A 13477-nucleotide genomic window follows, 5' to 3' on the forward strand; every position below is an offset into this window, starting at 1 on the left:
AAAGTGGTAGAGCAGCTAAATTAATGGTTTATCAACTTTCTTATTTTTCATTGGCTAAGTATGAGCACATTACCCATGTGATGTAATTGTTTTAATTATGTAGCCTATTAACAAGTTTATTCTCTATCTAAAGAATTTCTCTTCTAAAAAAAGTGATAGATTTTTCAGAGGCACCATCTTGGCTTCTTCTTTATTCATAAGACCATCAAATATATGAGCAGAAGTAGGCCATTCTACCCATTGAGTCTGCTGCACCATTCAATCATGGGCTGATCCAATTCTTCTAGTCATCCTCATTCCCCTTCCTTCTCCCCATACCTTTTGATGCCCTGGCTAATCAACAACCTATCTATCTCTGCCTTAAATGCACCCACTGACTTGGCAACAAATTCCACAGATTTACCACCCTCTGGAGTAATTTCTCCACATCTCTGTTCTAAATGGAAGTCCTTCAATCCTGAAGTCATGCCCTCTTTTCCTAGGCTCCCCTACTAAGGGAAATAACTTTGCCATATCTAATCTGTTCAGGCCTTTTAACATTTGGAATGTTTCTATGAGATCCCCCCTCATTCTCCTGAACTCCAGGGAATACAACCCAAGAGCTGCCAGACGTTTCTCATACGGTAACCCTTTCATTCCTGGAATCATTCTTATGAATCTGCTTTGAATCTTCTCCAATGTCAGTATATCCTTTCTAAAATAAGGAGCCCAAAACTGTGCACAATACTCCAAGTGTGGTCTCACAAGTGCCTTATAGAGCCTCAACATCACATCCCTGTGCTTATATTCTATACCTCTAGAAATGAATGCCAACAGTGCATTTGCCGCCTTCACCACTGACTCAATCTGGAAGTTAACAATTAGGGTATCCTGCACAAGGACTACTAAGACCTTTTGCATCTCATCATTTTGAATTATCCCCCTATTTAAATAATAGTCTTCCTGTTTATTTCTTCCAACAAAGTGCATGACCATACACTTCCCAATATTGTACTTCATTTGCCACTTCCTTGCCCATTCCCTTAAACTACCTAAGTCTCTCTGCAGGCTCTCTGTTTCCTCAACAGTACCTGCTCCTCCACCTCTCTTTGTATCAGGGTATCCTGCACAAGGACTACTAAGACCTTTTGCATCTCATCATTTTGAATTATCTCCCTATTTAAGTAATAGTCTTCCTGTTTATTTCTTCCAACAAAGTGCATGACCATACACTTCCCAATATTGTACTTCATTTGCCACTTCCTTGCCCATTCCCTTAAACTACCTAAGTCTCTCTGCAGGCTCTCTGTTTCCTCAACACTACCTGCTCCTCCACCTCTCTTTGTATCATCGGCAAATTTAGCCACAAATCTATTAATCCCATGGTCAAAATCATTGACATACATCATAAAAAGCAGTAGTCCCAACACCGACCCCTGTGGAACTCCACTAGTAACCAGCAGCCAGCCAGAATAGGATCCCTTTATTCCCACTCTCTGTTTTCTGCTGATCAGCCAATGCTCCATCCATGCTGGCAACTTCTCTGTAACTTCATGGGCTCTTATCTTGCTAAGCAGCCTCATGTGTGGCACCTTGTCAAAGGCCTTCTGAAAATCCAAGTATACCACATCTACTGCATCTCCTTTGTCTATCCTGCTTGTAATTTCCTTAAAAAATTGCAGTAGATTAGTCAGGCAGGATTTTCCTTTCAGGAAACTGTGCTGGCTTTGGCCTATCTTGTCATGTGCCTCCAGGTACTCCATAATTTCACCCCTAACAATCGACTTCAGCAACTTCCCAACCACTGATGTCAGGCTAACAGGTCTATAGTTTCCTTTCTGCTGCCTCCCACCCTTCTTAAGTTGCAGAGTAACATTTGCAATTTTCTAGTCATCCAGCACAATGCCAAAATCTATTGATTCTTGAAAGATCATTGTTAATGCCTCTGCAATCTCTCCAGCTACATCCTTCAGAATCCAAGGGCGCATTCCATCAGGTCCAGGAGATTTATCCCTCAGACCATTAAGCTTCACGAGTACCTTCTCAGTTGTAATTTTCACTGCACATACTTCACTTCCTTGACACTCTTGAATGTGCGGTATACTGCAATTGTCTTCCACTGTGAAGACTGAGGCAAAATACGCATTCAGTTCCTCTGCCATCTCTGCGTCTCTCATTACGATACCTTCAGTGTCATTTTCTTTTGGTCCTATATCTACCTTCAACTTTCTTTTACCCTTTATATACTTAAAGAAGCTTTTAGTATCTTCTTTGATATTAGTCGCCAGCTTCCTTTCATAATTCATCTTTTCCTTCCTAATGACCTTCTTAGTTTCCTTCTGCAAGTTTTTAAAAGCTTCCCAATCCTCTGTCTTCCCACGAGCTTTGGCTTCCTTGTATGTTTTCTCTTTTGCTTTTACTTTGGCTCTGACTTCACTTGTCAGCCACAGTAGTATCTTCTTCCATTCGCAAATTTCGTCTTATTTGGGATATAATCTGTCTTGCACTTCCCTCATTTTTTGCAGAAACTCCAGTCACTGGTGCTCTGCTGTCCTTCCCGCTCGTGTCCCTTTCCAGTCAACTTTAGCCAGTTCCCTTCTTATGCTATTGTAATTTCCTTTATTGCACTGAAATACCGACGCATTGGAATTTAGCTTCTCCTTCTCAAATTTCAAAGTGAACTCAATCATATTGTGATCGCTGTTTCCTAAAGGTCCCTTAACCTTAAGCTCTTTTATCACCTCTGGATCACTGCAAAACACCCAATCCATCACAGCCAATCCTCTAGTGGGCTCAACAACAAGCTGTTCTAAAAAGCCATCCCTTAGGTACTCTACAAATTCTCTCTCTTGAGGTCCAGTACTGGCCTGGTTTTCCCAATCCACTTTTATGTTACATCCCCAACGATGATCATGGACATTGCCCTTCTGACACGCCTTTTCTATCTCCTGCTGTAATTTGTAATCCACATCCTGGCTGCTGTTTCGAGGCCTGTATACAACTGTCATTAGGGTCCTTTTACCCTTGCCATTTCTTAACTCAACCCATCGAGGCTCTGCACCTTCTGATTCCTTTGTCTTCACATCCATACAACCCTTAGCATAGTTTTTCAGCTCTTCATTTAGTTTGCTTAGAATTTGTATGTTTGTTTGTACTCTAACTAAACTGAAATCTTAGAAATAAGACTGCTCATCATTCCTAACTCCCGGAAGAACAGAAAATAAACAGAGATCCAACATGACCAGGTGTGGATGGACAGGACAGTAAATATCCCTACTGGATTAATTCTGCTTTGATGAACAGGACTCAGTGGAAAACCTTCCATTTCATCAAATAAACTCCAGTTTTCTAGTTAGAGTTAGTGGCAAATCAAAAGCACAAATCCCCTGCACTATAGACAAGGTGTTGTCATGGATTTTGCTGTGTCAAAAGCATACAGCCATTTACTAGTACCTATTTGTATATTAATTGAATGGATTAAAACTGGACTTTTCAATAGTGTGCAGTCCAGAAGGATCATTTATTGCCATGTCAGATGGATTTTCAGGGACAGGGATGTTCTGGGAGCTTGTTGAGGTAAGTTGTTTAATTATCCACTTCTCATTGTACACAATGTGACACAAGACTGGACCATTTTGATGCTGCTAATATGATCACTGAGCTCTATCTGTTGTTCAACATGCACCCCATTCCTGTGTTGGAGCTTCAATACATTGATGTCTTGTTTTCACTGCTTCTGTCTGAATGGTAATGGTAGAATGAAATACGTTGGGGAGCCTTAATTCTACTGTTGCAAATGGCCGCCGGTGCCTCTTAGATGCAACTCATAATTGTGAGCCCATTTGTTCTTAATCCAAATAATTACACATGTAATGCAAGGTGAAGGCAGGACTTAGATTCCATGAGGTTTTGTATGGTCAGTTCTACCAACAGTTATAGAAATATCTGTGGCAGATATATTAATCACAACATGTGCAGGTATGTTTACCCTGAGCTTTTCTATTCTATAGTGCAAGTGGAGAGTTGAGTAAAACTATAATAATCATTCCTGCTTGAAATGACACATTCTGAATATATTCCTTTCCCTTCCTATCCTCAGCAGTTCTTTGACTGCTGGCGGAGTTCTGAAAGAACTCTGAATTCATCAGCAGAAACTCATTACCATGAGGTTTCCATACCAATATTTGACTTTGTGGAGAATTACTGGACAATGGGTTCAACGTTGATGTCTCTCGGAACTTTTCTCCAACTGTGTCATCGTCCCGGTTACTCTGCTCAAGAACCATATGGAGGAGTCAGGGATGTTGGCTGAAAGTCTTGTCTCTGCACACATTTCCATGACAGGTTATCGTCTGACTAGTTTGTAGGATAGCTTTCCCAATTTTGATAAGGTGCCCAAAAGCTTGTGAGCATGGTTGGGCATGCCTTACTTCCCACAATCACAGTCCCCAGATTGATGAAGAGTCACAAATCCAATTTTATTCAAATGTTCAGTGATAAGACAAGAGAATGAGGTTGAGAGGGATAATAAATCAGCTATGATGGAATGGCCGAGCAGACTCAAAGGGCAAAAGCCCGAATTCTGTTTCAATGTAATACGGACATATAGACTATGGACTTCATCATCATGGCTTTTAAATAACTGAGTGGCTTACTAGTCCATTGTCAAAGGGCATTTGAGGATGTACACAATAATGTAACATTATTGGAGTTACATTGAAGCCATGGCAACTAAGGATGGCAGATTCATTTCCCTCTAACTCTTTATTGAACCACAAGTTTTTAACATTACAAACATTTTACATCCAAATTTTGGGATTCCATTTTTTCATAATTTCATCCATGCTTGGAGCAGTGTGAACAAGTTTGGTGCCTGCATCGTGTAGTGAAGCATAGATTAATTCCTGAATGGCATAGTCATCCTACAAGAAGAGATTAAAATGGGACTGTATTATATAGAGTGGAAGAATGAAAGCTATCTTACTATATCAGGATTGGGGTAGAATTCTGACAGATACTGAATAATGTGATAGATATTCACTGGGCCAGGAGGCCTTTTTTTCTGAAAAGTTCATCTTTCTAAATAGCAATTGTAACTTCTCAAGATCAAAGGGTTGTTATTGAGTAAGATAAACTTCCAACCAATATTCTTTGTTCACCTTCTTGTTGTAAACAGGAGCCAGTTTTCAGTTCATAACGTAAATGGCAAGCAATAATCAGTCTGAAGTTAAAAGGACAACTTTGCAAACAAATGCACTGACTATAAAACACAGGATGCTGGTCCACAGCACTTGAGCTGATTTCCCAAGATTTGCAGTATAACACAATGAGGTTACTTAATTGGGCTTGTTTCAAATCAGACAACACTGGCTAAGCTATTTACTAAAATGATAAGGAACTGGAGCTGCTGCTCAATTACCTTTGGCTCAAACTGAGGAGATGATAGATAGGAGCTGCAGGGAGGTTTATCTGAAGATGGAGGAGGCAGGTAAATGGGTGACTGTCAGGAGAGGGAAGGGAAATGGGCTGCGGGTACAGAGTACCCCTGCGGCCACTCCCCTCAATAATAAGTATACTTTTTTTGCATACTGTTCAGGGGACGACCTACCAGCCCTCTGGCACTGAGCCTGCTGCTGTGGCTCAGAAGAGAAGGTGGGGAGAAGAGGACTGCAGTAGTGATAAGGGATTCCATAATAAGAGAAGTAGACACAAGATTCTGTGGATGTGATAGAGACACCCAGATGGTATGTTGCCTCCCAGGGTGCTGGGGTCAGGGGCGTCTTTGATTGGGTCCACAATTCTAAAGTAAGCAGCCGGAAGTCTTGTTACATACTGGCATCAATGACGTAGTAGAAAAGTGAGGAGGTCCTGAAACAAGAATTTAGGGAGTTAGATATAAAGCTGAACAGCAAGACCTCCAGGGTTCTCTGGAATTCTACTTGTGCCAAAAACCAATGACGGTAAGAATAGGATGATTTGGCAGGTGACTGCATAGCTGAGAAACTGGTGCAGGAGACAGGGTTTCAGATTTCTGGTAATTAGGTATGACCTGTACAAAAAAGACTGGTTACAGCTGAACATGAGGGGGAGAAACCAACATTCTTGGAGGCAGGCTTGTTAGAATGGTTGGGGAGGTTTAATCTGGCAGGAGGATGGGAGCTGGAGTGATAGGACAGTTGGTCTACAAACAGAGGCAGTGTGTAGTGAGTCTATAAGGAAGAACAGTCAGATGGTAGGGCAAAATTGCAGTGAGTGGATGAGTTGCAGTGTAAAAGGGGGACAAAATTGAAAAAGGAGACAGATACAGGACTGAAGGTGTTACATTTGAATGCAACAGTATATGGAATAAGTAGATGATCTTGTAGAGCAGTTAGGAATTGGCAAGCATGATGTTGTGGCATCACTGAGTCATGGCTGAAAGAATATTATAGTTGGGAACTTAAGGGTACACATTGTATCAAAAGGACAAGCAGAGGGGATGGCGTGGCTCTTTTGGTAAAAAATGAAATCAAACCCTTAGAAAGAGGTGACATAGGATTTGAGGATACTGGGTATTGGCAAGCTAATCTTGATATGGAGGATAAACAGGGAAGTGAACTAGTCTTTGAAGAGTAGGTAGCAACAGTATATCTTTCCTTTAGTGAGTGTACCTATAGCTTTCTATATCGGCTAGGGCTTGAAGTGTTCGTTGGAGTTTAGAATTTTTCGGTCAGCAAAGCCAACACCATCAGAATAGGGTGAACGTTGAGAGGTATTCCCTCTTGCTGGAGAGCGCAGAATATGGTGAGATTGCTATACAAAGAAGTAACCGGCCATTTGGAAGAGATGAGAAAAAACATTGTAAAGCTGTGGCTTTGGGATTCATTATATCAGTCTTTGAGATCAGTACCTTCTGTGGACACCAAGAGAATGAGAGGATATGGGGAATGAACGGGAAAGAACGGATGATAAACAAGGTCAGTCATGATATCATTGAATGACAGGACAGGCTCAGAGGTTCAAAGGGTTACACTCACTTTTGGTTTAATCACATATTTGGTTTCCTTATTGCTTGACGATTAACATAAACCCCACGCTGCCATGTATCTTTTGCACTTCACTAGCCTCTTACTGCTCAAGATTGGTAAATGAAATTTGAATACTTAATTTAAGCAATCCTCATGTCCATGGGGTGGATTACCAGCAGCACAATATTACTTAAATAAAAATTAATGAAGCTAATACTCGCTTACTCTACTCACAGGGGACCAAGTAAAGTAGTAAATAAAATGAATCAAATTAAAGCCAAAATCTAACAAATAAATGAACGTTTCAGTCCCATCAGCCCCTGACACTAACTTGCACTGAGGATATCCACATATTACTGGCTCATTGCATTTGAATGGTTCTTGCTGATTTCACTTTGAAGCAACATTGAGGCTGGAGAATATAAGATGCATTACTGGGTCTGGAAATAGATTCAGGTGATTGAATGCAGCTTTGAAAGGTTCTCTCACACAAAAAAAATTGTCCATTCATCCCTCCCCACTGATCTCCCTCCTGGTACTTATCTTTGCAAGTCGAACCAATGCTATACTTGCCCCTATGCCTCCTCCCACATTACCATTCAGGGCCCCAAACAGTGCTTCCAGGTGAGATGACACTGCACTTGTGAGTCTGTTGGGGTCATATACTGTGTCTGGTGCTCCTCGTGTGGCCTTACTGTATATCAGTGAGACCTGACATAGACTGGGAGACCGTTTCGCCGAGCACCTATACTCCATCCGCCAGAAAAAGTGGGATCTCCCAGTGGCCACCCATTTTAATTCCACTTCCCATTCCGCTATGTCTATCCATGGCCTCCTCCACTGTCGTGATGAGGCCACACTTAGGCTGGAGGAACAACACTTTATATTCCGTCTGGGTAGCCTCCAACCTGATGGCATGAACATCGATTTCTCCAACTCCCATAAATGCCCCCCACCCCACTTCACCATTTCCCATCCCCTTTTCCATCTCTCACATTATCTCCTTGCATGCCCATCGCCTCCCTCTGGTGATCCTCCCCCTTCTTCTTCCTTCCATGGCCTTCCGTCCTCTTCCACCAGATTCCCCTTTCTCCAGCCCGGTATCTCTTTCACCAATCAACTTCCCAGCTCTTTTCATCCCTCCCCCTTCAGGTTTCACCTATCATCTTGTGTTCCTCTCTCCCCTCTCCTACCTTTTAAATCTACTCCTCAGTGTTTTTTTCTCCAGTCCTGCTGAAGGGTTTCGGATCGAAACGTCGACTGTACTTTTTTTCCATAGATGCTGCCTGGCCTGCTGAGTTCCTCCAGCGTCTTGTGTGCAGTGCTCGTTTTCAAAGCTGGGGTGGGGGGATCTTGTAGATTATTTACACCAATGATCAATTAAGAGAATTAATCCAGATAAGAATGCAATTGTTAGGAATAACACTCCCTTCCTCGTTATACCTGATGTCAGTATCAAGCACACTATTAAATCTGTGTACTTTTTTCACAGGAATCCACTCTTCTATAACTAAATATCTAAAACTACAGACATCACCTATAACTCATTTTATGATTTAATGTATTCTGCAATTAACATACAAGCTCATAGTCATGAATTCAAACACCATGTAATGTATTGGGATAACTGATAGTGGGAGCAACCAGTAGAAGTCTCAAGAGTCTGAAAGATTATTTTAAGCCCCGTCTATGACCCAAGCACATAATCCAGTTAAATAATTCAGTGCTGTGTCGAGGACATACTATATTATTGTCTTTTGTTTCAGGCAGTGATTAAAAGAATCATCTGTCTTTCCAGTAGCTTCCAAGAATTCCACATTGGTTTTTACTTATTCACTTACTACTTGCTTACTTGGGCCCTTAGTTGCTAAGTGGGGCATAAGCCATCGATGATCTGTCTCCATCATCCTCTGAAGTCGATGGTCTGGTTGGAGTTTATCAATACTTCTGCAATCCATTGCATCCACTGCACAGGGGGTTGTACATTGCTGGCAGAATTTCAGATGGTGACGAGAGGATGTACAGAAGCAAGAGATACCAGCTAGTTGAGCGGTGCTGTAGCGACAGCCTTGCACTCAGTGTCAGTAGAACCAAAGAGCTGATTGTGGCCTTCAGAAGAGGTAAATCGAGGGAACACACACCAGTCCTCAGAAGTGGAGAGAGTGAGTAATTTCAAGTTCCTGGGTGCGAATATCACTGAGGATCTAACCTGGTCCCAATATATTGAAGCAGCTACAAGGGAGGCATGACAGTGGCTGTATTTCATTCTGAGTTTAAGGAAATTTGTTATGCCACCAAAGAAACTCAAAAATTTCTACAGTTGTACTGTGGAGATCATTCTAACTGGCTGCTTCATCATCTGGTATGGGAAAGGGCTACTGCACAGGATCAAAGTAAGCTGCAGAGAGTTGTAAACTTAGTCAACTTCATCATGGGCACTGGCCTCCATAGCATCCAGGACACCTTCAAGGAATGATGCCTCAAAAAGGCATCATTAAGGACCCACATCACCTAGGTCATGTCTTGTTCTCATTGCTACCATCAAGAAGGAGGTACAGAGGCATGAAGGCACACACTCAACAAACAGCTTCTTCCCCTCTGCCACCCAATTTCAGAATGGACAGTGAACCCAAGAACAGTACCCCTACTTTTTTATTTCTATTTTTGCACTATATTTAACTTAACTATTTAATATATACATATAGGCATCTGTTAGTTTCATGAGACCATGGATTTGCGCCTTGGACGGTTTCCAGAATGCAGGCCTGGGCAAGGTTGTATGGAAGACCAGCAGTTGCCCATGCTGCAAGTCTCCCCTCTCCACGTCACCAATGTTGTCCAAGGGAAGGGCATTAGGACCCATACAGCTTGGCACCAGTGTCGTCGTAGAGCAATGTGTGGTTAAGTGCCTTGCTCAAGGACACAACATGCTGCCTCAGCCAAGGCTCGAACTAGCAACCTTCAAATCACTAGACGAATGCCTTAACCACTTGGCCACGCGCCAACACATATATACATACAGTTACTATAATTCATGTTTTTATAGTATTATGTATTGCATTGTACTGCTGCTGCAAAGTCAACAAATATTACAACACATGCCAGTGATATTAAACGGGACTCTGATTCTGATTGGCCTATACAACCAACAGTGGTTTCTAAGAGATTACATATTCTCCTTAGGTTCCAATTTCCAGTACAGCCCTTAACTCCCAAACACAACAATGTATACTGTATATTAAGTTATAATATATATACCTGCTTGTTATTTGGGATTTTGCTCGGTATTTTTCTGTAAAAGAATGCTGACTATTCTTCTGTAGTGGTGATTTAATATGAAACACTTAGGGATGGCCTAAGGATGCAAAAGGAGCTATATAAATGAAATTATGCACTCTATTACCTGACCAAAATCTCTATAAAACTCGTTACACAGCATTCATTCATCACAACATGTGGGATCTTTCTCTGCACAGTGTGCTGTAGTAAGCACATTACATAATAGCAGCAAATGCATTTTACGGTTGACATCAATGACTTTGAGATGTTCTGCAGTTCTGGTCACCTACCTACAGGAAGGATATCAATAAGTTTGAAAGAGGGCAGAGGAAATTTACTAGGACGGTGCCAGGACTTGAGAACCTGAGTCACAGGGACAGAGTGAAAAGGTTAGGATTTCATTCACTGGAGCACAGGAGAATGTAGGGAAATCTTGTAGAAGTGTACAAAGTTATGAGGTGTGTAGATAGGGTGAATGCATGTAGCCTTTCCCCCTCAGGCTGGGGGAGATTAGAGCTAGAGGAAATAGGTTTAGGGTGAAAGGTGAAATATTAAGGGAAATCAAAAGGGAATCTCTTCACTCAGAGGGTGTTATGAGTGTGGGAAGAGCTGCCAATTAATTCCGATTCCCAGTCCCATTCTAACATGTCAGTCCATGGTTTCCTCTCATGCCAAGATGAGGCCACCCTCAGAGTGAAGGAGCAACACTTTATATTCTGCCTGGGTAGCCTCCAACCTGATGGTATGAATATCAATCTTCCAGTAACAAAAATATCCCTATCCCTCCCCTCTTCTATTTTTAAACCTTAGCTTTTTACCTCCTCTCACCTACCTATCACTTCCCCCTGGGTCCCTTCCTCCTCCCCTTTTTCCTATGGTCCACTCTCCTCTCTTATTAGATTCCTTCTTCTCCAGCTCTTCACCAGCCGGCTTTGCCTATCACCTTCCAGCTATCCTCCTTCCGTCTCCCCCCCACCCCACCTTTTTATTCTGGACCTTCCCTCTTCCTTTTTAGTCCTGAAGAAAGGTCTTGGACTGAAACATCGACTGTTCATTCATCTCCATAGATGCTGCCTGACCTGCTGAGTTCCTCCAGCATTTTGGGTGTGTTGCTTTGGGTTTCCAGCATCTGCAAACTTCCTCGCGTTTATGCCAGTGCAAGTGGTAGATGACAGTTTAATTGTAACATCTAAGAGAAATTTGGATAAATACTTAGACGAGAGAGGTTTGGAGGGCTAGGGTCCAGGTGCAGGTAGATGGGACTAGATAGAAGGCCAGACTGCATGGACTAGATGGATCAAAGGGCCTGTTTCTGTGCTGAGGTGCTCTCTGACTCTACATGATTGAAAGGAAGAGATTTCAGTGTGCAAAGGACATTTACTTCCTCGTGATTGATATCCCCTATAACGAGGAGGTATACTTTCAGCTGCTGTCATTGCAATTTTCTAATTGAGCATATTACCATGACAACTGATTGAGACACAGACAGATATACACAGAAGAGTTCTGCATTTGAAGAACTATAGGTTTGGATCCTCAACACGCCCAGCTGTTTTTCAAACTATGTAAATGGGCTGAGACCTTGGCTTCTTATCAGACATATAGTGATTTTGACAGGATAATACTCTAAAGTATCAGCCTTGATTATGAGGCTAAGCCTCCTATGAGGTTTCAACCACAATCTGTCCTACTAACTGAGCCAAACTAATGGTGAAATGCCAGACTTCCTTGCTTTAGCCCAATACGCTGCTTTTCTCTCCCTCTGTTGACGCTTGGTACGCTTTCCCCTGCAATTCATTCTGCAATATAATGCTTTTGCTGAAATGAGGTGGATTAAATCTCACCTGGCTTTGAGGAGCTATCAGAGTTACAGTGAAGACACACTACATACTCCACTCACCCCAGATGTGAAGATAGCAGGATTCCCACTCTCCAGCATGTCTTCCAGTTCCTCATTTGTGGTCGTTCTTCCAGCTGGAATAAAGCAAATAAAAGCAACCTTAAGTTCTGCTCACAGGATGGAATGGAGCACCTTGGACGTTTCCACTTTCACAACAGCCCAGGAAGATCACAAGTGCATATATTTCTCATGTTCAATGCATGACGCACCATCTCTTGTTTGTGTAGTGAATGCTCCAGCCAACCAATTACAAGTATTCCCTAAAATGGCGTTGTTACTTGTTCACTAAGGAAGTCACTAATAATCTCAATACCAATTGCCCATCCCTAACTGCTCAAGATCAGAGTGGTTTGTTAGCTCATTTCCGCAAATAGTTAAGAAGCAACCGCATACCTGTGGATCAGAGATCACTGATAGGAAAGATCTTGAAAGATCAAGAGGTTGATAGATTCTCGATAGGTAAGAATCAAGGGATATGGGAAGAAGGCAGGAGACTGGGGCCAAGAGGGAAAATGATTCAGCCAAATGGCCTAATTCTGCTCCTATATCTTATGGTCTTATAAATAAGGATGGCAGATAATTTCTCTTAAAGATAAAAATGAATCTAATGAGTTCTTTGGACAATCTGAACATTTCATGGTCTTTGTTACTGATACCAGCTATACTGATTTGAGTTCTAGAATTTGAATTCTCTAATTTCAATGGTGAGATTCAAATACAAGTACTCAGATCAATAGGAAAGCTGCCTGATTAGATGGTACATTGGTTCTGGCTGCTTGGGGTGTATCTTAGTCATAGTCATACTTTATTGATCCCGAGGGAAATTGGTTTTCGTTACAGTTGCACCATAAATAATTAAATAGTAATAATACCATAAATAATTGAATAGTAATATGTAAATTATGCCAGGAAATAAGTCCAGGATCAGCCTATTGGCTCAAGGTGTCTGACCCTCCAAGGGAGGAGTTGTAAAGTTTGATGGCCACAGGCAGGAATGACTTCCTATGACGCTCAGTGTTGCATCTCGGTGGAATGAGTCTCTGGCTGAATGTACTCCTGTGCCCAACCAGTACATTATGTAGTGGATGGGAGACATTGTCCAAGATGGCACGCAACTTGGACAGCATCCTCTTTTCAGGCACCACTGTCAGAGAGTCCAGTTCCATCCCCACAACATCACTGGCCTTATGAATGAGTTTGTTGATTCAGTTGGTGTCTGCTACCCTCAGCCTGCTGCCCCAGCACACAACAGCAAACATGATGGCACTGGCCACCACAGACACAGATCTTACATGTTCCATTAGAAATGAAG

General features: G+C 42.0%; 1 protein-coding gene across 1 annotated transcript in view; it reads right to left on the bottom strand.

Moving 5' to 3' along the window:
• The window catches only part of LOC140187910 (syntaxin-1B-like), a 202026-nt gene that overhangs the window by 15427 nt on the left and 173122 nt on the right, over positions 1 to 13477 (bottom strand). Inside the window, exon 5 of the mRNA XM_072243763.1 lies at positions 12166 to 12239. Coding sequence (XP_072099864.1) covers positions 12166 to 12239 — 74 coding nt within the window. The remainder of the gene's footprint in view (positions 1 to 12165; positions 12240 to 13477) is intronic.

The sequence above is a fragment of the Mobula birostris genome, chromosome 25 (assembly GCF_030028105.1).
Source record: "Mobula birostris isolate sMobBir1 chromosome 25, sMobBir1.hap1, whole genome shotgun sequence".
Classification (NCBI taxonomy): Eukaryota; Metazoa; Chordata; class Chondrichthyes; order Myliobatiformes; family Myliobatidae; genus Mobula; species Mobula birostris.